General features: G+C 31.1%; 1 protein-coding gene across 24 annotated transcripts in view; it reads right to left on the bottom strand.

The window, feature by feature from the left end:
- The window catches only part of LOC145252331 (GATOR2 complex protein WDR59-like), a 220,693-nt gene that overhangs the window by 120,284 nt on the left and 72,699 nt on the right, over positions 1-27,710 (bottom strand). For all 24 annotated transcript variants that reach the window (XR_013863759.1, XR_013863756.1, XR_013863755.1 and 21 more), the window contains exons 18-21: positions 26,303-26,460; positions 24,705-24,786; positions 14,211-14,323; positions 8,045-8,183 (exon numbers count right to left, since the gene is read on the bottom strand). Coding sequence is in view for 19 of the 24 variants with exons in the window: in XM_080112904.1 (XP_079969030.1) it covers positions 8,045-8,183; positions 14,211-14,323; positions 24,705-24,786; positions 26,303-26,460 (492 nt within the window). In the remaining 5 variants the exon portion in view is untranslated. The remainder of the gene's footprint in view (positions 1-8,044; positions 8,184-14,210; positions 14,324-24,704; positions 24,787-26,302; positions 26,461-27,710) is intronic.

The raw sequence follows: 27,710 nt of genomic DNA on the forward strand, positions 1-27,710 counted from the left end.
TGGAATATTATTATTTTATTAAATTAGTACTGAAACCATCATCATATTTATGATGGAATATTATTATTTTATTAAATTAGTACTGAAACCATTATCATATTTATGATGGAATATTATTATTTTATTAAATTTGTACTGAAACCATTATCATATTTATGACGGAATATTATTATTTTATTAAATTAGTACTGAAACCATCATCATATTTATGATGGAATATTATTATTTTATTAAATTAGTACTGAAACCATCATCATATTTATGATGGAATATTATTATTTTATTAAATTAGTACTGAAACCATTATCATATTTATGATGGAATATTATTATTTTATTAAATTTGTACTGAAACCATTATCATATTTATGACGGAATATTATTATTTTATTAAATTAGTACTGAAACCATTATCATATTTATGATGGAATATTATTATTTTATTAAATTAGTACTGAAACCATTATCATATTTATGACGGAATATTATTATTTTATTAAATTAGTACTGAAACCATTATCATATTTATGATGGAATATTATTATTTTATTAAATTTGTACTGAAACCATTATCATATTTATGACGGAATATTATTATTTTATTAAATTAGTACTGAAACCATTATCATATTTATGATGGAATATTATTATTTTATTAAATTAGTACTGAAACCATTATCATATTTATGACGGAATATTATTATTTTATTAAATTAGTACTGAAACCATTATCATATTTATGATGGAATATTATTATTTTATTAAATTTGTACTGAAGCCATTATAATATTTATGATGGAATATCATTATTTTATTAAATTAGTACTGAAACCATTATCATGTTTATGATGGAATATTATTATTTTATTAAATTAGTACTGAAACCATTATCATATTTATGATGGAATATTATTATTTTATTAAATTAGTACTGAAACCATCATCATATTTATGATGGAATATTATTATTTTATTAAATTAGTACTGAAACCATTATCATATTTATGATGGAATATTATTATTTTATTAAATTTGTACTGAAACCATTATCATATTTATGATGGAATATTATTATTTTATTAAATTAGTACTGAAACCATTATCATATTTATGATGGAATATTATTATTTTATTAAATTAGTACTGAAACCATCATCATATTTATGATGGAATATTATTATTTTATTAAATTAGTACTGAAACCATTATCATATTTATGATGGAATATTATTATTTTATTAAATTTGTACTGAGACCATTATCATATTTATGATGGAATATTATTATTTTATTAAATTAGTACTGAAACCATCATCATATTTATGATGGAATATTATTATTTTATTAAATTAGTACTGAAACCATTATCATATTTATGATGGAATATTATTATTTTATTAAATTAGTACTGAAACCATTATCATATTTATGATGGAATATTATTATTTTATTAAATTAGTACTGAAACGATTATCACGTTAATGATGGAATATTATTATTTTATTAAATTTGTACTGAAACCAGTATCGTGTTAATGATAGAATATTATTTTATTAAATTTGTACTGAAAACATTATCATGTTAATGATGGAATATTATTATTTTATTAAATTTGTACTGAAACCATTATCATGTTTATGATAGAATATTATTATTTTATTAAATTAGTACTGAAACCATTATCATATTTATGATGGAATATTATTATTTTATTAAATTAGTACTGAAGCCATTATCATGTTAATGATGGAATATTATTTTATTAAATTAGTACTGAAACCATTATCATATTTATGATGGAATATTATTATTTTATTAAATTTGTACTGAAACCATTATCATGTTAATGATGGAATATTATTATTTTATTAAATTAGTACTGAAACCATTATCATGTTAATGATGGAATATTATTATTTTATTAAATTAGTACTGAAACCATTATCATGTTAATGATGGAATATTATTATTTTATTAAATTAGTACTGAAACCATTATCATGTTAATGATGGAATATTATTATTATTTTATTAAATTTGTACTGAAACCATTATCATATTTATGATGGAATTTTGTTATTATATTAAATTTGTACTGAAACCATTATCATATTCATGATGAAATTTTATTATTATATTAAATTTGTACTGTACTATCATGGAATATTATTATTATTATTATTATTATTATATTAAATCTGTACTGTACTATCATGTTTATGATGGAATATTATCGGATACATTTTGTTTTGTGGCACATCACCCCTTTTAAATTATTTTATTCTGAATCCAGTCATTTTGAGTTATATATTTTTTTATTCTGTGGAAAAATACAAAACAAAAAATTAGGCACAAGACCACTCAAAAATTGGAGAGGGGGGGGTCTATGGTCATTCTCGTCACTGTACCTTTGCTGGTCTATGTTAGTCCTAGCTAGGATGATCATTCATTACAATACTGCAAACAAACCAGGAGTTGTCCTACTTAAAATTCCCTGAATCAAGTGTTGTTTGTTTTTTTTTTGTTTTTTTAAATGATGATATTCTTCAAATTCTTAATGTCTTAAAATATTTATTCATGCAGTAATCTATGTGTATATCTATACATCAGCCAATGCAGTTTTATGTAGTACAAGGCCAGATTTTATTTAACTTATAAATGAGATCCTGACAGGCACTGCCACTCTGGATCGAGATGGGCCTGAGAATAATGACAATAAAAGAACGACTTCAATCCTTCCAAGCTCCTAAAATAGAGATTTACCACAGAATGTAGTTTAATCTCATATCCATGTATAAATTTTAAAATGTGGTGTCCATGTTGGTTTCATGTATAGATAAATATGGATTCAATCAGCCAATAGGAAGGATGATAAAACTACAGCATACAAACAAGTAGTTAAATGTATAATTTATGGTTTAGTCAGGTTTTTTGGACAGAAGTTTAAAATTTTAGAAGCAAGTAAATTAAAACATGCTGTCTTATTCTTTTAAAAAAAATATTAACCAAAATAACTATTTTAGGATAAAAATAAGAAAACAAAAAAACAAAGACAACCTTTTTGAATATACTTGCATCTAAAAATCATCCAACTACTGTCTAAAAAATCTGATTTATGTCAGTCACACATTTATTCATTCATTTATTTTCATTGTTCTTCCAGTTGACTGTTTTTGGAAACTGATTCCTTGTTGAACTGATCTGAACTAATATCTATTTCTCTCTCTCTCTATATATATATATATGATGCGAATAATGGAAATAGTATTCCAACGAGATAGGGAGATGAAAAAGGAACAAACCAAGTTATATGTCCATCAACGTTTTGTTTTTATTGTAAGACTTCTTCTTGATGAATAAATTAAAGAAAATAAAATACCAGCACAATATTTGAAAATGTATTTGTTGTGAAAAGTACGACTTTGTTCTATTTCAGAATGAAAAAAGTCGTTGAAATCCCCCAAAAGTTATAGTGTTGTGAAGAGATTAAAATTTTTTTTAATGTCATATAAACGTTAATATATTTTTAAAAAAAATTGATGTAATTTATATATATTTATATTAAATATGGCCGTTATAAGTCAAATGTGAATGTATAACTGAAATGAAATGAGTGTATTTTTGTTATGTAATTTATTGACTGATTATATGTATGGGTAGTGTTTTCTACAGTCTTTTAATAGGAGTTTACTTATAAATGGCGATAAATTATAGAAACGCCCATGTTTAATTGTGTTTGAATTTATGATATGCACTGATTCAAGAAGTCTCCATCGTAGTTTATTTGAAATAAATTTAACTATTTTTGCTTGTTTAAATTATATATATATATATATATATATATATATATATATATATATATATATATATATATATATACACACTAGAAAAGCATTTCCAATATTATTTATGTACAACATTATCACATTCTCATTAAATCACTGAAGTTAATCAACATTGATTAAGTAAGTACAAAATTGGTGACCATTTGGGAATACTGCTCTCCGCTTATCTCAGCATTGTTTCCAGTCTTCTTGTACTTTTCCTTGCCACTGGAATCAAGCAGTACTGATTCAGGGAAGGTGTGATTGGTGATTGCGCAACCCTTGCTTCACAATTACTTACATACAGGCACCCTTAACAAGGGGTATCCATTGTTTCTTAAGACTATTAAGACATTAATAAAGCACTTTTTTTTCATGGCACTGTATTGATTGCATAGAAAGAAACACCAAACATTTTTTTTTATCTCTAATATATATACATTTTTTTTTTTGCATCTTTTAGAGTTTGGATAATTCTTATTTTAGTAATTCTTTTCAACTGATATCTTTCTTGATTCCAAAGAAACGTTTATAAAACAGAACAAGGTAAATAGGCTAATCTGAAAAAGAATTTAATGCCAAAAATATTAGCAATAAAATAAAAACAAAATGTCATCTTGAATAATAAAAGAAAAAGAAAATGGGAAGATATTCAAGATGCATTTGAGAAAACCCACAATGAATCTGGAAAAAATGAAAAATGTTATAAATAAAATAAAAAATTCAACATTGAAATAAATATTACACTCATTTTATGAAGATAAAAATAAAAGATTACCATTTGGAAAATGTTCACAGTAATAGTTTCACAAACTAATGGAAATAGAAACTTATTTTTTTATTTCAATACATCTTAACAAGTAATGTTTTAGTTCTGTCAATAACTAAGGTGTTTAATATTAAGCCCTGATACATTTTACTATATATACTAGTTGAACTACCCATGTGTGGTATGGTACTCAGATCCTTCTGAACTTTAAAGTCAGATTATGGAAGTCTTTAAGTCATTCGGGGCAGGTTTAGAAAATACCCAAGGCAAATAAGTTGTTTAATAGCAACATATATGGTGTGTAATATCAAAGATATTTTAAAGACATTTTGCTTTAAAATTCAACTGTAAAGTAAATTTTCTAATTTTAATATGAAAAATCAAGTTTTTGTTAAAAAAAAAAAAACAATAACATAAGAAGAAAATGATCTTAGGATAAATTGATTTATATTAGGTTGAGAAGAAAGTTCTTTGGGAATTTTTAATTTTGATTTCAAATGATGCATTTTCAAATATGCTTTCGTTATAATACTTTTACTTTATATATAATTTTAAAGAGCATTTTTCACTTTATCTAATCGTTTAAATTACAATTGTTTTAAAACAATTATGTCTTCTTTTCAGAACGTTGAATACAAGATGGAAAAAAAGCAAATTTGTGCAATTTTATTATTTCAATTCAAACTAGGTTGAAAAGCTGCTGAAACAGCTTGTGATATCAATGAAGCGTTTAGTTCAGAAACCACTACTGAATGCACAGCACAATGGTGATTTAAGAAATTTCATAGCGGCAGTAACAAGAGTCTTGAAGATGAACGTAATGGTCGGCCATCAATTAAGAGCCTTAGTCAAAGTCAATCCATGCAAAATTATTCGAGAACTTGCTTCTGAATTAGACATAATGTGTGTTTCAACCGCTTGAGACAGATTGGAAAGATAAAAAAACTTGATAAATGGGTGCCTCACATATTAAATGACAATCAAAAGAAACACCGTTATGAAGTGTCATCTTCCCTTCGTTTATGCAACAAGAACAATCTGTTTCTCGCCTGGGTTGTGACTTGTAATGAAAAGTGGGTTCTTTACAACAACTGGTGATGCCTCAGCTCAGTGGTGTGACACCGATAAAGCTCCATAACAATTCCCAAAGCCAGAGTTGCACCAAAAGAAGGTCATGTTGTTTGATGGTCTGCGACTCGTCTCATTTATTACAGTTTTTTTTATGCATCCGAAACCATTGCAGCAGAATAAGTACTGTCAACAAATGAATGAAATGTATCAGAAACTTCAACAACAACACCCAGCATTAGTCAACAGAAAAGGGCCAATTCTCCTCCATGACAACGCCCGACGGCATGCTGCTAAATCAACTCTGCAGAAGTTGAACAGATTGGGCTACAAAGCTCTACCTCATCCACCATACTCTCCAGACTTCTCACCTACTGATTACTACTTTTTCAAGCATCTCGACAATTTTTTGCATGAGAAATACTTAAAAAACCTAAGCGATATCAAAAACGCCTTGAGCAACTTCATCATCACCAGAAGGCAAGATTTTTACGTAACTGGCATAAATACACTTGTTTTGTGCTGGCAAAAAGCATGTTGATTCTGATAGTATTTACTTTGATCAATAAAATTTTGTTTGAGCCGAGATATGTTCATCTGAATTTAAAAGTTAAAAACTGCAATAACTTTCTAGTGAAGTTGATAATTTATATCAATTTTGTATCAATTCTGTATTGGATGTGGAAAACGTGTAAATCAGGTAGGCAATTTCCATCTTTTATTCATTTAGATAATTGATTTTAATCTTATTCTTTCTATTATCAAATATGTCAGGAAGTCAGATACATGTTTGGTTTTAAATGTCAAGAAAACTGAATAAAGTTCAACTTATGCATGCTGGTCACAAAAACAAATGTATAAATTAATTCAGCAAATCATCAATTGATTTTATTAAAATTCTCATACAAAAACTGTTCTAATTTTTGTCTGAATAATATTTTGGGAGAGGAGGGGGTTAGGAAACCAAGAAATTTTTTCTTCAAACCATCGTTCCAATCAAATTTAATACTTCTATATGTATGTTTCGGCTGATATATACAATTTAGTTAGAAAATAAACTTTTTTGTTGTATTTTTTTATTACAAAGGAATCACCACTTATCAAGGCTTGAAGGCCACTCGAGGATAAGGGTTAATGGGTGTAAGGTGGTCACTGAGACAACAGTATAGTGATCGTTAGTGATGGAAATTAGGTAGAATTTAATTATTTTAGGGGGTGGGACATCAAGAACTTGTTTACATTGAATTTGGAGATGACCATGTTGCAGTCAGCTGAGAAGTAGGCCAGTGGAACAGAGTTCCACAGGTGAGCAGTTCTAAGAAAAAAAGCTTTGTTCATGTTTGTGTTTAGATTTAGGCACTGATAGAGAGTATTGAAAATTGTTGGTAGTGGTTGTAACTAGATGAGTGTTTTTTTTTTGTGAAAGACTGGCAAGGCAGGACCATAGACTGAAACTCAGATGAGCACATATCATGAAAATAATGATAGAGTAGACAGGCTCGCGACGTCTCTTCTGTGAGAAAGAGGTTGCAGGAGGAGAAAAGGGCATCACCTACTAGGTTTTGAAGCTGGTTTTGAACTTTGTCAAAACAAGATAGGATGCTCCAAACAGCTCCTCCACAGATGTGGCAACAGTACTCTATTCGAGGATGTATTTGACTCTTATACAGGTATAGGATTGTGTTGGAAGTGAGATACCTTCTGGAGCAGTAGAAGGATACAACCATTTTTTGAGCAGCCTTGGCAACAGATTTGATGTAATTCTTCCATTTCAGGTCAGTCCCAGGAGCTTGTTGAAGCAGGGTACTTCTTTCAGATGAGAGCTATTCATATCAATTGTGGCAAAATAAGGATCAGAGCATTAGTGGTGAAAAGATAGAAGCTTGGTTTCGGATGCGTTAAAATTAAGCAGCCACTTTTTACCCCATTGCACCACATACACAACTGTGAAAAATATTTAATTCCAATGAGATATTACATTTAATTAAACAATATACAAGGAAGTACACAACTTGATCCAAGAAAAAAAATTTCTCATATTGTGGGATTGGGGAGATGATTAATGACAATTCATACAAATACGCTAATTATACAATAAAATTACTTGAATTTTAAGTATTTTTTAATAAATCTATTAATAATATAAGTATTTTTTAATAGATCTATCAATAATATAAGTATTTTTTAATAGATCTATCAATAATATAAGTATTTTTTAATAGATCTATCAATAATATAGGACAATTTTAAAGATTAAAATACATAATCATCTCAAGTTCTTTCATATTTTAAAGTATTTAGAGACAAAATGTAAAACAAAAAGAGATTCCCTCAATATTCAATAATTTTTTTGTTGTTGTTTTAGTTTAAAAGATGGGTACTTACATTTGGAGGTAAATTCTCTTTCTCTGGTCGAGGAGAAATGGCAGGCTGATTAACGAGCTGAGCTATGGACTTTGTCCATAACATGCAACTCAACATAGCCAGAGTCTGAATATCATATAAGCTCATATAATGGTCAAACCTAGAAAAAAGAATAAAAAAAAGAAAAAAAAAAAAAAGAATCCAAGTTGCTTTGTGAAGGTGTTTAGCATGACTGGAAAAATGATAATCAATAGTAAATCCAAGTGACTGAGAAGACAGAATATGGTTTAATGCTGAAATTCAATATACATAAAATACTATTATGGCACATATTCTTCAGAATTTCCGATCTATTTCCTTGCTTCTTTTGTCCCAGCTAATTTGACTTGTTAGTCTAGTGGTCTCCATCAATTTACAGTTTTGATACCTCGTTGTAATACAGCTTCCTATTTCAATAGCTTCTTTCTAATAAATGCTAGCTTGTGGAACTCTTCCTACCTATAGCCTAGGTTTTTTCAAGACGAAGGCATCTTCTGTGTTTGCAAGAATCATTTTTCATTCTTGTTACCTTACATCAAGTGGCTTCGTATTTTGTCTGGAGTGATTTTCATTAAAAAAATTCTTGCTTTAATTCTTTAAAATCTTCAATTTTGATTTACAAAAATAAACACAGTGTAATTTTGTTTATCTGTTTGTCCACTAGAACTCAAAGACAACTAGATATATTTCAACTTAACTTATGATCCAGAGAGTCTCATAGACTATGTTAACCCAAATGTAAAAAAAAGGTAAAACATATCTCCAATCAACAAGTTCATAGAACTAAAAAAGAAGTAACTTGAATTAATATTATAACTGATTAAAAACAATGCTTAAAGGACACCTTGTAATATATATATATATATATATATATTATATCTTACTCCATACCACTACCAAATATTCTAAAAAAATAATAATTTTCAGACTTATGACCCTTGAAAATATTAGTCTGAATGAAAAGCGCTTCGGGTGTATTTTAACGATCTTGTTTTTAATCGACTTATTTATTTTATTGAATTGTACATATAATTTGCCCCATTATTTATTTTTATTTTTTTTTTCTCTTTCTTATTTTAGTTGATTGAATTTACGCGATGGTTCACTTCTTTATAATTATTCTAAAATTTTGCCAATCGAATAAAGTTATATATATATATATATATATACTAGCAAGCCGCCCTGTGTTGCCCGATCATAAAATATGCATAAATATTACATTTTAATTAATGCAGAATTCTTATTTATTTTAAACAGAAGTACCATAGGTATTAAATGTACCATTAAATTCTTTAAAAGAAAAATAAAGTAAAAAAAAAAAAAAAACAGAAAGAAACTGAGACATCTGCATGCATGCGAGTATTATTTTTTTCTAAACAGTTGTAAGTGAAAAAATATTCGAGCTGAGATCGAAACCAAAACCTTAAGACAGTGAGTGAAGTAAGGTAACCATTAGGCCAGCTTGACATGAATTTTAGAAAGTGTTTTCAAACCTACTTATTCTTAACATAAGTAATCTGTCACGTGAACTATTCACGCATGCATATTTGTGAAACAGTTGACAAACAGATAAAAAAACGAGGACCCCCCCCCCCCTCATGCACCAATTTTTCAATTTTGACCTCTTAACAGCCTGTTTTTATTCCCCCCGGATCAAAACTGATTAAAAACTTTTCCACATGTCTCAATACCCTATATACCAAATTTCAAGTCTGTAGATCCAAAATTCGTTGAGTATATAGGTTGAGAAGTGTCCTTACACACACACACACACACACACACACACACATCCTAACTTTTATAGATATATAGATAAGCGCAATACAATACCTTCTCCAGCAATAAAATCCCAAATCCTCAAAAAACTTGTACTAACTTGTGATACTCAAGTCCCCTTCAATAAATCCACAAGTAAAACATATATGCAAATCAATGGCGTCTCGATGGGATGACCCTTTGACCTTGAAAATAACATCATTACTGACCCACATAACAAACCAAATGTATACACCAGATATGTTAACAATATTTTTATTGCCACTGAATCTCGCAAAGATATTAAAAAACTCCAGTAAAATTTTGAAACCCACTTCATCCTTACATTCACATATGAACATTAACAATGAAATCTCCTTCTTAGACGTAATAATCGGCTCTAGTAATCTTACACAATATACAACTGCAACATATAAAAAAAACAATAAGAACAACTCCAACCTCTTCAATTGCCACAGTGATGAATACCTCTCCAAAATACAAAATAGCCTTTAGAAAAACCTGATATAATGTGCATACAATATATGTTCATCTACAAAAATATTTTGCAAAGAACTAACATAAAACAAAAACTAATAACGATTTCCTTAAAATAGTTGACCAACAAATAAAACTTCACATAAAAATAAGAACATAACAAAAACGACACCTTCCAGTTAAAAGCAAAAATGTGTGTGTGTTAGTGTGTGCACTTTTTCTGTATGTCCGCAAAAGGCTTTTTTCCAGGAGGCGCTCAGTTGGGTCACTCCTTGTTAAAACTGTTTATATGCTGTTTAAATCATAATATCTATGACTTAAGAACGGGGGTCGCATCTATCTTTAATTTGCACGACTTTTATGCACTATTTTTGAGATTTTTTTCGATCACCGAATGTTGATTTGGCTTTTTTGTATAAAAGCGAAACCAATTCGAAGCTAAGGCACTGTTCCTGGTGCGATTGCTGGGAACACCCAAAAGCAATCAGCTTTGATCAATGCGGAGTTTTTCCTTATATCAGACAATTGCTATTCAATTTGGACAGTCCCCTTTTTATGGGGAGCTGGTTTCTCCTCAACATCTTGAGGAAACAAAACAAGTCAAAGTTGGGTAAACAAACCCCAAAAAACTTCCCTGCAGTAAATGTTAATTCCGCGCTATTTCCATTTGACCTCATTAAAAAATTGTCTCGCAGTAAAAGTTAACTCCGCTACTAATATTTGACCTCATTAAAAAATTGTCTCGCAGTAAAAGTTAACTCCGCTACTAATATTTGACCTCATTAAGTCATTAAGTGCAGACACCTGTCAATTCTGTTTCTACTTAAATAAATTCAAACGTCTTTCCATTACTCTTTCTTGCTGGGCGAGTGGTTAACATGTCACGTTTTTTTCTTTTCAAACTTCGCCTCAAGGCTTCGGGTTCGATCCTACCTACCAAAACTGTTTACCCCCCCCCCCATGACACAAACACCCGGGCAACGATTTTTTTAAGAAGTTTTAACATTGTTTCATTTTATATAATATTTAAACAGGGTTATTACTTCGCTTATTCTTTTGTTTTGATTTACCCCCACCCACCCCACCCACCTCCCAGCACACACACCTCTAAACACCCGGGCAGCGCCGGGTACCCCTACTACTACAATAAAAAACCAAATGCATACTATCTATAAAGTTGATGAAAAGAGAATAAATAACCTAAGAAAATGATAAACTAAACCTATTGAACAAAATAAAAAGATTAAACTAATAATATATTACATGAAATTTAAAACCTGTAACTTATTAATTAAAAACAATAATACTATTAACCAAACACAGAGCCAAGCAAATATAAGAAACAAATTCTCTTGTTCATTCAATGTCTTTCTAACCAACCTGTGAATTCATATAGTACATTTATTGGCAATACAACAACAATTTTCTCCAGATGCCTCACATATCACCTATCAGAAAACTGCGATTCAATGCTATATTATTTCTCATAATAAAAAACTAAAGTCAGCCAAAATAAGAAATATATTAACCACTAATACAAAAATTACGTACAAAAAATAATTGCACAAAGATTAAAATTAAAAATTAAAATTACTAAAAGCAATCCTAATAAAAAAATACAGCCTAACAAAATAGCATTTAATGCAGGTACTAACATATTAAACATATTTAACAATATATATCTCTATACGATATATATAAAATGAACTCATTTTTCCCCTTTGATTTTGACCTTAATAGGATTAGAATTCCAGACATTTCATGCAAATGTAATATGCACAAACTGCAGCAGAATATCTGAGGTGTATTATAGGCCTATTACCTCTTCACTTCCTTGATAATTGTAGATTCCTATATTTTTTCTGCTGAGAGTTCATGGCCAAAATTGGTTACAATCATTGGAATTGGTAAAATCTATTCTCTCTAATAAATTCCTCCTTTCCCCGCCACCACTTAACACCGTTGCAGGATTGTTCACAAGAAACAGTTACAAAGGAACACCGGTTTGAGTTTTCTTTACTTTGTAGTTGCTTAAAAAAAAACTGGAATTAACCAAATCGAAGAGTTACTTATGCCATTTTTTTATTTTTTGCTTTTCGCTGTGTTTTTCTTTGCTTAGTTGCTTTAAAAAACTGGAATTAAACTGAATCGAAGGGTGACTTATGCCATTTCTTTTTTTTCGCTTTTTGCTGTGTTTTTTTTGTTTTTGGTTTTCCAAACACGTTTTTCCATGATTTTTGCTTTTTCTTTTTCCGCTTTCTTTTCGAAAGAAATCTTACTTTTGTCTGCTGTTTTTTTTGTTTTCGTTTTGCTGATTTTTTTCTAAGAAATTTAACATCGTTTTTTTACTTCACTTATTCTTCACTTTACTCCCCCCCCCTGCACATAATGCCGGGTATACCCGCTAGTATATATATATATATATATATATATATATATATATATATATATATATATATAGAGAGAGAGAGAGAGAGAGAGAGAGAGAGAGAGAGACTCAACCACATCTCTTCCTTATCCTTCTCTCTCTGCCAGACAACTTAGAAAAAAGAATAAAAAAATTATTTATATAAAAGCAACTGAACAAAATTGCTTCAACTATATATATTAAATATTACTCCCGATAACGATCATGTGATTAAAAGTGCATGAGAAAAAATGAACAGCAAAAGTTCATTTGGTTCCATAATTTCCCCCCAAGTACTAAAAGGATTTTTTGTCAAATCAAGAAAATTACTAGAAAAGTTAAGAAAAATGTAAACTGTCATATTTAAACAGACATGCCTGGATAAAGATTTGTTGCCTATATATATATATATATATATATATACTAGCGGGTGTACCCAGCATTGTGTGCAAGGGGGGGAGTAAAGTGAAGAATAAGTGAAGTAAAAAAACGATGTTAAGAAATCACTATATATATATATATATATATATATATATATATATATATATATATATATATATACAGTGATTTCTTTTTTTGTATGTCAGTTCAAAATATTTTTTTAATCAAAATAATAAAAAAGTAAATTTGTAGATTCACACTCTCCACTGACACCCCCGCTTCCCCAAAAATGAGATTCTACATTTTTTTTTTAAGGTGATTATGTGTAGACACCCTGAAAAACTTGGCAGAAAAAAAAGAAAAAAAAAAACTCTTATGATTTAGAGGGAGAGGTCAGTTTTGCATAATTGATAAAAATTTGTAGGAATTAATCAATGAAATTACAAATTAATTAAGACCCATTTATGGGTGACAGAACTAGTGCAAGCTACTCCCATACATTAAATAAAATATTCTGTTTGAAATACTATACAAATTCTTGAGTTCGACATGACACACCTGAAAATGGTAGAAGGTTACATTAGCCGAAATGTTGTGAGGATACCATCAGAGATGAGAATACTAGTATAAATAATCCAAATCATAAAAATTCACAAACATTAAAAAAAAAAAAAAAAAAAAAAATTGTCATTCAAAATGGCGTAATGTAAGCAAACTATAAAGTATTTGCAGCTTCTCTTCCAATTTTCACATTTTTTAAAATTATGTCTAAATACATTTTATTTCCTTTTGGTGGATTCATTGTTACTATTTCTTCTGATGAGTTAAGAGCAAAATAGATTTCCTGATTGATATAATAAGTGAATGAGAGAGGGAGGCTGAGGCTTCCACTGGGAAACGCCGGTTTACGGGTCCTGCTAGCATATAATAAACCAATGAAAGCAAATAAATATTTTCTTAAATGATGTTGGCTGCTGCGATTTCATTGCCTCAGTGTTTCAGCATTTTATGTAAACTGCCCTGAAAATTCCAATGACAACACAGACCCTATTCTACATAAGTATCAAAAATGAATCAGTGCTTTAAGAAAAAAAAAAAAAAACTTACAGAGATTTAATTAGTTTCCTTCCAAAAGGATGTTGAGCCCAGGGAGCACCTTCATAAGGATCCTTTGATAGATCCTGTCCTCCACCAGCAACTAAAGATAACAAGGACCACATCTACAAAAAAGAAAATAAGTCTTAACCAGTGTTTGGAGAGAAAACTATCAACCAATTTTTACATGGCATACATCCCACAGAATCTCTGCTTGTGCAAACCATGTAAAGAATCATAAGATTGTGGTGATCCATGTTGGGTGTTTTCAACAAACTGTTTTAAAAGGGTAACTTTATATAACAGATAAACAAAGTCATTTTAGCAGCCAGTAATATGACACACACACACACACACACACACATACAAAAAAAAAAATAAATAAATTAAAAAAAATGTATTATCACTAGAAACTGCCATGAACAAGTACTGTTTGCCTAAGTAGTTTGAGTCCCAAAAAATTTGCAGAAAAACGTGCCTGGATAAAGCAGCAAAAAAAAAAAAAAAAAAAAAAAAACGTATAGTCATATACAAAAAACAAAACAGATGTTCACTCTGTGACATCCAAATAAAAAATGTTTTATAATGGTCTGTTTGCATGTGGCTTCATACAGTAGCAATACACATGAAAAAATTGAAATAGCTTAAAGTATTTCAATATTGGTATACATAGAAAGAGCTTGATGAGCTAAGAAAGAATCTTTTTAAATTTTAAAAACCTGATTAAAATTAAGGAAGTTATGACTATTTTTGGGCCTCAAACGTTTGGATATTTTCCCCTCTGTAAGACCATATGCGTTTTGTCACATTTTTTACACTACTTTTTCAGTAAAACTGTCATATCTTTGTTAAACACAACACTAAGAAATGAAATTTACCGTATAAGTGTATTTTTGTACAAGGAATCAGAATATGCAACTGAAAATATCCAAAGTCCATGGTTTCCAAATAATCTGCAGTAAATGTGCATAAATATGCTGCAATTCCTTAAAAATGCCATGTATCCATAAATAGAAAAGAAGTTGGAGAACTCAAAGTTGAATTGTAATGTGCATTACGTACAAAAAACTTAAATCTAAACATAGGACCATTTAAAAATGAATATATTGCAATATTTCTTTGGTATTATTGTAGATTAACACCTTTTGTTTAACCCCACCTAACCCCTTCTGACCACCCCTCCAAAATGTGATTCTACCTTTTTAGGCAATTACGTATGAAATGCCATGAAAAACTTTAATGAAAGATAAACAAATTCTTTTAGAATTTAATGTAAAATAATTCCCCATTACAGGTCATTCTAGCGTTTTGGGGCAGGTAACTGTTTTTTTTTTTATGGGAGATAAATCCTGTATGCTTTTTGTTTTGTTAAGACAATTATGTGTGGTTTTAAGAGGGTTTCTATGCAATGGGAATATGGGGAAGCTTGCCATTCGAACTTTGAATTAATTGTAGGGCTAAGGAAAATTATGTGGGAACATACTGAAGACTTAACAGAAACAAAAACAATATTAGAGGGGGGGGGGGTTAGTTTCACAAAAATTTAATGTAAAATAATTCACCATTTCCAGCATTTTAGGGCAGTTAACCAATTTATTTTTATGTGCATTTTTCTTTAAGGAAGGATCTATTTTTTGTTTGTTTGTTTTAGACGCTTGTATGTGGCTTACAGAGGTATTTTGTTGGGGGGGTTGCCACTCGAACTTAGTGTTATTGTTAGAGTTAAAGAGTGTTTTAGGAGGAGACTTGCAACACATAACTTTAGTAGGTGGGTTGCTAACAGTATTTTGTTTTACTATTTATTTTTAAGTCATTATCAAGACTTCAAATATTTAAGTGTCAACTGACATTTGTCTTGTTCTCTGGAAATGCTCAACAGTCAACACTATTTGTGCGTTTGTATTACTTGCCACAGAGGTTGAAAACGTTGTCCAAAAAAAAAAAAATAAAATTATAACAAATAAATGTTATGCAAAGCATGTTTTTATTTAATGTAACATGTTTATTCAGCTCGAAAACCATACAGTGCTTACCGATGTATTGGAAAGTTAAAAATGGCGACCGACTATCTCTTTCACACGGTAAGTTTGGGAAAATGAGTTAAAAATAAACTAGATAAAATACTGTTAAAAACCCGGCGAATAGTTTCTAACAGTATTTTGTCTCTTTTTTTTTATTATTTATAACCCATTTTCCAAAACTTACCGCCTCAAAGAGAGAGTCGGCCGCCATTTTAAATTTTCGAATACATCGGTAAACACTGTACGTTTTTTGAGCTGAATAAACATGTTACATTAAATATAAACACTAAAAACATATCCAGTTAGGTAGAAAAGTAACTTATCTTTCCTTTGATAACATTTATTTGTTATATATTTGTTTTTTGACAACTTTTTCAAATCTATGTGTACAGTAATACAAACGAGATTTTCATACATCTTTTGATTTTGAAAAAAAACATTTGTGGCTGTTCGCAGTAAAACATTGTTTTAATTCGCTGTTCAAAACTAATGCAATGAATAAAAATGCATGCAAGCTATATATCTACAAAAGTTTACTTTGTTTTAACCATGTTTTTAAATTTGACCAGAAATGTGAGAAATTATAATGGATTCATAATGCCGAATTAGTTGGGATTGTTGTTATTATACATTCTGAAAACCAAATAGTTCTAAACTAATGTTATTCTGATAACATTCTCTAATTAAACATATCAGACCATTTATATTCATATTTTCATGCTTTTCTTAATTCGTTCGTGAATAAAAATTAAAGAACGCGTGTTGTTTACACTGTGCTATGACTAATACTACAATTGCTGCAGTGCTGCTCTGCTACTAATACTAACTTAATTTGACCAAACTCGAAAAATAAACATTTTTTTTCGGGTAGGTCCTTTTAAATTATTATCAATTACCACGGTCCTACTCAACATAAAATAATACTTCTAATTGATAAAGATAGTAAAAAGAATGATTTATTTAATAGTAGGTATCCGATTAAATTTTTTTTCAAAATGTTCGATACTCGTCATATTAAAGTCTTATTTTTAACACAACAAAAAAAGAAATGGTCAAAAATATTTCGGACACTTGACAGTATTAAGATTAACACCTCTTCTGATTGGTTTCCAAATTTCATAACAAAATTCTTCATACAATCATGGTACGGGCCTCTAGAAAACAGGGAGGGTCATTATAAAACCTTACCGAAAACGCCATTTTATGACGTTCACATTTTTATCACTTTATTTGCTTAAAACTCTTAAAATATATAATGTACATCCATATTTATTAATTCATTTGAAAGTATATTCATTTTCGAACAAAACAATAGTAATTTGAAGACTTGAAGTGCTTTGGTTTGAAAAATATGGCTATTTTAGTAGAACTACCTTGAAATCTGTAATTATCCAAAGCGTTTTTTTCGTCCGTGTGTATTACTACATACAGCATTTCTGGTAAAACCAACATGTACAAAAATGTTTAGAATTAAAAGAATATTTCTGAAACCCAAAACAATGTGTTTGTCTTTTTGGTATTTTATGCAAAATATAAGGAGTGTTATCGTTGACATATCCCAGGTAGATTACAGCGACAAGTGAAAGACACCAAAATGACAATTAGCAAACAGTATCTTTTGTTTATTAATTTCTTTGGGTTTTTTGGGGCTTTTTTTTAATACAATATCTATTGTTTATTAAACTGTTAGGTGAAAGGACAGAATAGTCAAAAAGTGCACCTTCTCATGTTAAAAATGTCTTTTTAAATAATAAAGTATGATCCATAAATTGTACAAATACCTTGTTTTTCTCATTGAAATTACAATACAATGACGGTTTTCGATTATAATTAAGCTGTTTATTTAATTTTTAACTGTTTGCTCATTCATATTATTTGAAATCTTCAGACTATTGTTCTCATTCTGAGTGTAATTTTTATAGCATTTTGATGTAACCTCCTACCTTCTTCACGTGTATCTTGTCAAACTCAGGAATTTGGATGGAACCTTTTATTTACTTCATGGAGGTAGCATTCTCTCATTCTCTAAACCATGATTGGATAGATGACTTTAGTAATTCACAGTTTTATTTTTTGGTTCAATGAGAATTTACAATTGATTTTTCCAAGTACTTTAACCACTGTGCCACAAATCCTTTCAGGCAGTGAACATCACTATTTATTACTAATTATTATTACTATATATATACACACACACACACATTATTGTTTACTTATTACTACATATATTATCTATTATTTATAATTAACGGTTTCTATATCATGTTAAATGCTATACCAGGTTTACTTATTAACTGATTGTTGACCAGCATATGTGCTGCTTCTTGGAGTTGTTTAACTCTCCACCGTTCTTTTCTGTCTATAAGTTTTACTTCATCCCATAATGATAGATGGTTTCCCTTTCCCCTTCAGATATGAACAGCCATACCCGACTTTTCAATCTCTCCATATATTATGGCTTTTCTCAGTGTGGCCGACCAAAAAATACAATTGTGAATTACTTAGGACTTCTATCCAGTCATGGCTGATGGAACAAGAGCATGCTACTCCAGTGAAGTAAATAAAGGGTTCCATTTGAAATTCTGTCCAAATTCCCGAGTTTGACAGAAACATTTCTGAGTTCGACAAGATACACCGGAAGAAGGTTTGAGGTTATATTGACTGAAATGTAAAAATAACTCGAGATGAGAATAATAGCCTAAAGATCCCAAATAATATGAATAACCAATCCTCATCTCAAAAATTCAGAAACGTAATAGGTTTGCTCATGTCTTAAACATTGGTCATTATTTACAGTAAAAAAAATAAAATAAAAATAATCATTTTCTTTGGCAGTAGTTTACATAATCTGCTCAGAATTTGCTGCAGTCTCTATTCTGCATGAATACAATTTTTTTTTTTAAATAAATTTATTTCAAAGTCTTGCGATCTATCAGCAAAATATGTAAGCATTTAATTCATTTTCATTTTCTTTTTAATCCTTCTTGACCATGACATATTGTCGCAGCTAAGATGAGAATCCATCGTTGTGTTTTGAATGCTGGTGTGTGTGTTCCATGCTTGAAGGATTAATGGAAAAACAATTAGAACATTTTTGGAAAATCATTTCAAGAATATTCTTTTAATTTCATCAACATTTCAAGTGTGGATTTCTTCATTATTCAAAAATGTTTATATTTCAACCCAATAAAAATAAATACAAAATTGTGTTTAGCAAGATTATATGAATTTGCTAAGGAATATAAATGGTAGAGTTGAGCAATATGACAATTTTTGTTATCAGTTTTTGTTTTATTACATGGGTCAGTTTTGCTTTTATTTATTTAGCATGTTTTTATTTCTAAGGAAGTCATTTAATCTCTTGCGTGATGATTTTTACATTTCCTTGAATAATGCCACTATTACAATAAGGTCAATTTGTGACTCAATTATCATTGTATTTAAAGAGCTAACCATCAAAATAAAACCTTTTAGAATACATTTATTTCATTTTGACAGTTATCTCATAAAAATAATTACCAAACAACAAATTGAGAGATTTCGACTTTGAAGTGAATTAACTGTGCTTTTTTGATATGCTCTTTTTTTGTGTAAAAGAATTATTTCATTTCTATTTTTTGATAATCTTGTTCACCTCAAACAAAGTATATCGCCACTTGAACGTAAGAGGTTACGATTTGGGATTGTGTCTACACGAGCACTATCTAGGCAGGTGAGCTGCTAGATTTCTGTTTACATCACATTTAAAGTTCTGCAGGGAAGCAGGAAGGAAATTTGAAAATTTAGTAGTCTGAGGGAAGGAGCTATTAGACTAGAAGACTTTCTGCTTCTAGGGACCTTTATAATGAAGGGGTGAGATTTTGCTGCAAAACAGGTTTGTCGGGAGTATGTACATCAAAGGGGGTACAGGTGCAAAGAGTTCATCAGAGCACATTCCATTAAAGTACTTGTAAAACAGGCACAAGGATGCAACATTGCAGCTTTTCGAACAGAGATTGGAGCTTGGTTGATAATGTGGGACCTATTAGATTGAAGACTTTTTTGGATCCTGGCTAAGAGGAAGAGACAAGTAGTAGATATCACTAGTCCAGATGTGGCAATAATACTCCATGCATGGCTGAATGATGGCCTTGTAGAGATATATCATATACTAGCAGGGGTTACCCGGCGTTGCCTGGGTGATCGGCTCCCTTCCCACTCCGAGGGGTAACAAAAAAAGTCACCCCTCTGGATTTACATGCTTGGTGCCGGCCTCCCCCCTTCAGGGAGAGATAATTCCCAACCCCACCCACCTTCAGGGAGGAGGGTGCCTGGAGGCTTCTCCCCCCCCCCCCAAAGAAAAAATCACCTCCTCCTGGCCTCTTCAACCCCCCCGCCACCCACCCTTGGGGGGGGGGACACCGGCTCCCTCCTTTGGGGGGAGAAACTGCCAAGCTCCCCCCTTTCGGGTGAGAAAATGCCAGGCTTCCCCTTTTGGTGGGGGGATGGTGGCGTGGCCTTCGTTATAAAGATGGCCGACCAGCTGAAAAAATGACGTCATCGCCGAAGTCCCAACAAGCAAGATATGTGGAACTCTTAGACTGTCAATAATCAACAGTAATTTTTACAGACAGTGTTACAAAACTTCAAAATTGGATTGAAATAAAGAACACAATGATTTATACTGAAACTCTGGTCTCAAAAAGAAATAAAGCTGAACATCAAAGTCAGAATCTACAAGACCCTCGTCTACACCATTCTCCTGCTAGACTTAGCCTGTGCGAGCGAACAGCCTATGCAAACTGGAGGTATTCAAACATCACTGCCTATGCTGCATCCTTCGTGTCCACTGGCAACAGTTTTCTCAACAGTCTACTTCACATTCGCTGTAAGGTCCACTCCCACGAAAAATCTCTTCTTGACAGAGGTCTTTGTTAGTTCAACCATGCCCATCAACAAAACCTAGGTGATTTCATCTGTAAAGTCATCGATCCAGCACCGCCACTAAGTTGGAAGAAACATTGCAGTCGCTAACTCAGCAGGATGCTGAACTAATTCTGGGCCCTCACCATTTCAGGGTCTATCACCAAAACCATGAATGACTTATACTCATAGTGGAAGCAGCCTTAAATCACTGTGCCTAGTCAACTAGTGTTCAGAATGTGGTGAACTTGTTGAAAAGAGCCAGCTCAACTGACCCTGGGTGAATGCTGCAACTTTGACTATGAGTTCTCTTTACAAGGCTATACACTTTTCACACCCCATATTTTTTTTAACTGGCATATAATCCTATTTTTAGTTATTTAATGCTGAATCCTGTCATGTTATTTTAATAATTATTAGTTTTCCAATATTTTCAAATATTTATTCTTTTTGTTTGCTGTTATTAGTTATTAAGGATGAAATTTATGTGTAGTGTAATCTGGGGCAATTCCATACCATACTTTTTACTTTGTTGAATTCTGGTTCTTGGGTAAGGCATATCAGCACTTGATAAAGATAAAAAATATTACAGCCATGTCAGTTATCATATAACAGACTAAGAACAAACAGAATTAAGTAGAAAAGTGGACTTTAAAAATCATTGAGTGTATATGAAAATGGGGTAATTCCATACCTTTCATTTAATAATTACATAATGTGGGAAACAAAATAAAGCCAACCAGTAAACTGAACATTTATTTAATAGGATAGTATAAGCATAGGCATGACTGGAAAAGAAAAAGGTGCAGAGAGACTATGCAACTGTCAATTGTCTCTGACAAAAGATGAACTGCACAAGCCTTAGTTTATAGCAGTAGAGAAATCTTATGGCTCTGAAAGGAACCCATTCAAGGTCGCCATCACTGTCTGAGTAATCACTGTTTCTTTGTAGCTCTGATGTTAGCATCTAGCTGTCTAGTACATACTTTTTAGCCTTTAAGGTTTTCTTCTTGTCCATTTTTTTTTTTTTTTGCTTCCTCTTCTTCGTTTTGTTAAAGTTGCCACAGATATTCAGCTGAGGTCGGGTTCTCTTCATACTGCCTTTTGATGGCCCTTTGTCTTCTGTTGGCATCATTTTTTTCTTCCAGGCTTAGCCAGCATGGGTATCAACTTTCTCATAAAGAAATCCTTTATAGTCTACTTCATTGGATTTGGAGTTATTGTAGATAATTGAAGAAGCGAGGGTGGATCATCAATTGGCATGGAAAGCATAGGTTCTGATGAGGAAGGCACATCTGCACTTGATGTTGTAAGCACAGACAGCACATCTGCGCTTCATGTCTGGCTGGATGTGTGTGCCAAATAGTCTGATGCTAAGGAGGGTGTATGTCAATCAAACAGTTCTGCAGAGTCAAACACAGAGGGATCTCATGGTACTGCCTCATACCTTTTGAACCCTACCTTAATATTGTCTGGTGAGAAGAAGTTTTTAAGAAGGATTTAAGGAGACTTGGAAAAAGTTCTTTATTGAAAGGCATGCTCAGATTCTGCTGGGCAAACCGTACGATGATAAAATATAGTATAATGACAAATTCATTAGTAGGAAATGGCAGGAGAGGGTAAACTATGTAGAAGGAAAACCTGTTTCATATTAAACACCTATTAGATTATGTGCTGGAATCCTTTGCGAAATTCCATACCCAAGGAGTATGGAATTTCCTCAAGCACATGTTCATCTGACAAAGCATAAACTCAACATCAGGGCACTCATAGACTCTTTTAAGCTTTCTTTCATAGTTTTTATACTTAACTCACAGTAAATAACCAATTTCGGACAGTACAGAGGACATGAATACATGTATAAGGATGATTAAAAGTGTAATTGTGTATTGTTTAAGATGGCTCTGGATTGTGCTGTTGGATTAATTAACGTTCACTGTAGACAGCAGAGGCAGCTCTAATACTTTGAGGGGAAGTCACCAATAAACTCACCTTCTTGAGAAGAGTTTTCTAAAGTACTGAATTACTTTCCTTTAACTGAACAGCTTTTCAGCTGACAGGATATGGAACTGCCCCAGATTACCCTATATATAGCACTGAACACGGTGACATGTCATTCTCGGAACAGATTCTATTTAATCCATATATTGGACAATACCCACCGGCTAGAGTGGACTCCACAATAACCAATAAAACTGTTTCCATAATGATTTGATTGTTTTGTTTTATAGTCATTTATGCCAAATCCAGTAATTTTGGAAAAAAGTTTTATGATTCAAATTTTTTATATCTATAAATATTGATTCATGGTGGTTGGTTTATGTGCGTTGTAGAGGAAAATTGTTTTTGTTTTTGGCTTTGCAGAACATGATTGAGTTTTGCCACATTCTTCAAGACTCCCAAATCGAGGTTTCACAGTTCTATGCAGTTTAATGTCATTCCCTGGATATATTATACTTTTACAGTTTATTATACATTTTAATAGTCTTCATGTATAATAATATCTCCATAATTCTTTCAAATAAATGTTTCATGCGATCAACCCCCCCCCCCAAAAAAAAACAGTTATTTATTATGTATGAAATCGTCCCAAATTTACTGAGCTACTAAGTACATCAGTCTAACAATGAATATCATAAATAATTTGGTTCTTGTCCAAAATTCTACCTATATTAAAAAACAAAAGTACTGTCACAAAATGACAATATTATATTCCAATAATCACATAAATTGATCAAGTAGTTTTATTTTGAACTAAGAAAATAAAATTTTATGAGTAGCTGAAAAGCGGCTGTTTAGTCTGTCATTTTGAAAACAATCTTTAAAAAGAAAAAAAAATAAAGGGAGATAATTCAACAATTCAAACTGCTTGTTAAGATACAGGCGACAGATCAATTTTTTTAAACATGTTATTTTAAGTAAAAACAATATTACATACTTAATTGTCATGCCGAAAATAGTAACATATACAAAAATCAAGAAAAGTCATCAAGTAGAAAGTTATTTATAGTTAAAAGTCATTTTTACAGAAAATTGGGTAAAATCGCATTTTTCTTAGATGTTATAAAGTAGACAGCAGGAGTCTGCACGCAAGGGACATAACTCCGAAAGGAATATTTTAGATTACTTGTGTCCTGACTGCAATATTTGTTGTCTATAGTGATCGAATTTTTTTTTTTTCTAAAAATGCAATAGCAGTTCAATAAATTTTTGTGTTTTTTGGATATAATATTATTCTTGACAAGTATGTAATATTGTTTTTGCTTAAAACGATATATTTAAAAAATCGATTTGTCGACTATATCTTAACAAGCATCATTCAAACTTGTGAGGTTTATGTTGTTATGCCTACAAATTCCCATTAATTGCTTAATAATGATTTTATTTATAATAATAATAAAATTACTTGATCAATGATATTTCCATTTTGTTAGGGGCACGTACATTAGACAGTTTTTTTTTCTTCTTTATTATTGTCTTTTTATACAGGGGGAATTCTTGATAAGAACCAATAATTTAACTAAATTTTTTTTGCAAAAATGTTCCTCCACAAATGCTGTGTATGTACAAACACATCACTTACCTGAACCAAATCCTTTCTTCCAACTTGTGCAGCTACATTTCCATTGTGACTGCACATCTTTTGAATATCCTCTAGATTAATGCTGACAAAAAATAATAAAAGTATATGATTCAATGCTTGTTTTTTTTTCAAATAAGTTTTTATTTTTTGAAGCATGTTTGATAATTACCATACACTTGATATTTGCTTGATGTTGTCTTTGTGTAGACATCTTGCAGAGTGAATTCAAAATTATTTTATTTGTTTTAGTTTGCTCTTATTTAAACTCAATAAATATTTGATTAATAAAAAAAATTTCAAAAAATTATCTTTGAACACACAAATTTAAATGTGAAGAAAAATAAAATTATACAGAGATTATATTAATGATAACAAATTATGAGACCATATTTTAAAAACATATGCTCTATCAGAATTGTTGAAATAAGGAGTTATAATTTGTATTATTCGAATTACTATTCTTATCTTGGTTGGTAGTTTCACAACATTTCAGCCAATATATCTTTTTAAACTCCAGATATATACAAATTATTTTACATTTTATGCGCAGCGATATTTTGTCCTGTTCTTTCATTCAGGGATGGGTAGAAGTGTTAATTAAATTATTCTTATTTATTTTCTCCTGATTGAATCTTCAAAGATTGTCAAGATTGTCACTTAGAACCGACTCTTAATCTACATTTTAATCTGTTACGCAGTTAAATATTTCTAGTATGAATTTTGAATAGTTTAAACCTAATCTCATTTAAATGTGTAGTATTACTGCATATATATGTATATAAATACAGCATGATCACACTGACACACTGAAATACACTGGTCAGTACAAGATGGATGACCATTTGGAAATACCAAGTGCTGAATGTAGGAGATTATTGGCACCTCTGCAAGAATTACAAAACTAATGTCGTCATTTACCCTGACAGGGATATACAAACGACTAGGGACCACTTGTGAATTCAATTTGATTTTCCAACAAAACTTTCCCCTTTGAAGGAAACTAGTTTAATCCACCTGAAGTGATCGCTGCTTTAGTATGGTATGTATATACATAAATGTTTTTTTAATGATGCTCCAATCTATTATTTATAATTATTGGTTGACATGTGTTAAATTCTATACTATATAGGCATTATTTCTTTTAGTTATCATACTATCCACACTCTGTCTATAATTTTTCTTTTGTTTAATAAGAATATATTATTTCCCTTTTACCTCCATATATGCTCAGCCATATCTGGCTTTTAAAAGTCTATGCATTACAACATTCAAAAATGTAGTTCTAGCCTAAATTTTAGTGGGCAGCGTGTTACACCTCTGTATATTTTTCAAGATTTACATGAAATGATATACATAACGTTCTTGGTCATGCTTTCTGTAAGAGGTTGAACTTGAACAAAATGTTTTCAGAAAGTTGACTCATTCCTGAATACAGTCCTGATGTTATATGGATTATATATCCTCTGAATTTTATTAAATTCATACCTTAACTTATGCAAATCACATTCATTCACAAACTAAGATAGACAAAACGTCATTAATTTTTTAAGTTGATGAGTAAAAATGTTCAAATGGTAAAGAAGCAGCAATAGACTCACATGTAATGTTCAGCCAAGTGTTTGTTGAGCATTTGAAGTGGACCAATATCATAAATTATTACTGGATTGACCTTTGGCATTTTTTTCAACTCTGAATCTCTTCCCTTGGAGTCCGATATGTCTTTACTAGTGCGGCATCGTTGACGACTTCGCTTTGGCTAAAAGAAATTACATTATTTTATGATAAAATACATCAATTTAAAAAAAAAAAAAAATAGTTTAGTTGAGTCTGGTTTATCTTTTGCATACCAACTCTTCTGCATTATTTAATGCTGAAATAATACAGGGTGGAACGATAAAATTGTCGCCCGCAAAGAAATGACATGATTACATTTCCGTTTAATGAAAACTGGTTTTCTTTTTTTTTGTTGCAGAACATCTACTAGTTGGCCAGTCGTGTACAAATCCCAAGAGAGATAGGAGCCTTTTATGATGTCTGAAAATGACACAATATTCAACGAGCAAGATCGGAGGTGCACCACTGTACAACTTATGCTCTCTACCAATCCAAGTTATGACAACAGGACCATTGTCAGCACCCTCAAAATGCAAATCCAGACGGTTCAATGCTTGAGGGCACAGCGCAATGGTTATGGTCTTTGGTGTGGTTTTAAGTGAGGGCCACATCATGCCACCTCACATCTTCAAAATCGGCTTGAAAGTAAACACCAAAGTGTACCTGGATGTGCTGAAGAGTGTGTTGATCTCCTGGTGCAATCAGGTGGCCTAACCCTAACCCTTCTCTTACTGCCCCCCCCCCCGCCTCCCTGACCTGAACCCACTGAACTACTATGTTTGGTCATACGTCAAGAACATCAACATAACCAGCCTGATCGTCGCCATCTACCAAGTGTTCGCCAAGCTCCCGACGGCGCTTGTGGAAAAGGTATGCTCCCAGTTCCAGATCTGTATCGAGGCAGTGATTGAGGCTGAAGGCGGCCACATTGAATAGATGTTAGCTCTACTACATATTCAAGTTACCTGAATTGATCTTCATTTTTCAATGAAAGTTTTAAAATAAAGCTGTAGTGTTTTTATTAGGGCAACAAATTTATCATTCCACCCCGTGTATATTAGAAATGATTCATTGTATATAAATTATAGATGAGTTGCTGTTTTACCCATAACTGAAAAATGAGGAAACATTTTGCCTGTATTGTAACGGGATCCCAGGCAGTGCCAGATATCCTATACAGCTAGATGAAGATGGGAGAGGATGAGGTATGGTCAAGAGGGGGGCATGCTGACACTTGGTCAAGGAAAAACAGATGTTTATGAGATTTCTGTCCACCAGAGAAGAAAAGTATCTTTTTCAATGAAAAGCAAATATAAAATCTGATAACAGGATTCGTGGAACAAGAGATTGTTTTTCTAGTTGGATTTGGTAAAAATGAATTTTAACTATTAA

This window comes from Euprymna scolopes, chromosome 1 (assembly GCF_053919585.1).
Source record: "Euprymna scolopes isolate OS-2025 chromosome 1, ASM5391958v1, whole genome shotgun sequence".
Taxonomy (NCBI): Eukaryota; Metazoa; Mollusca; class Cephalopoda; order Sepiida; family Sepiolidae; genus Euprymna; species Euprymna scolopes.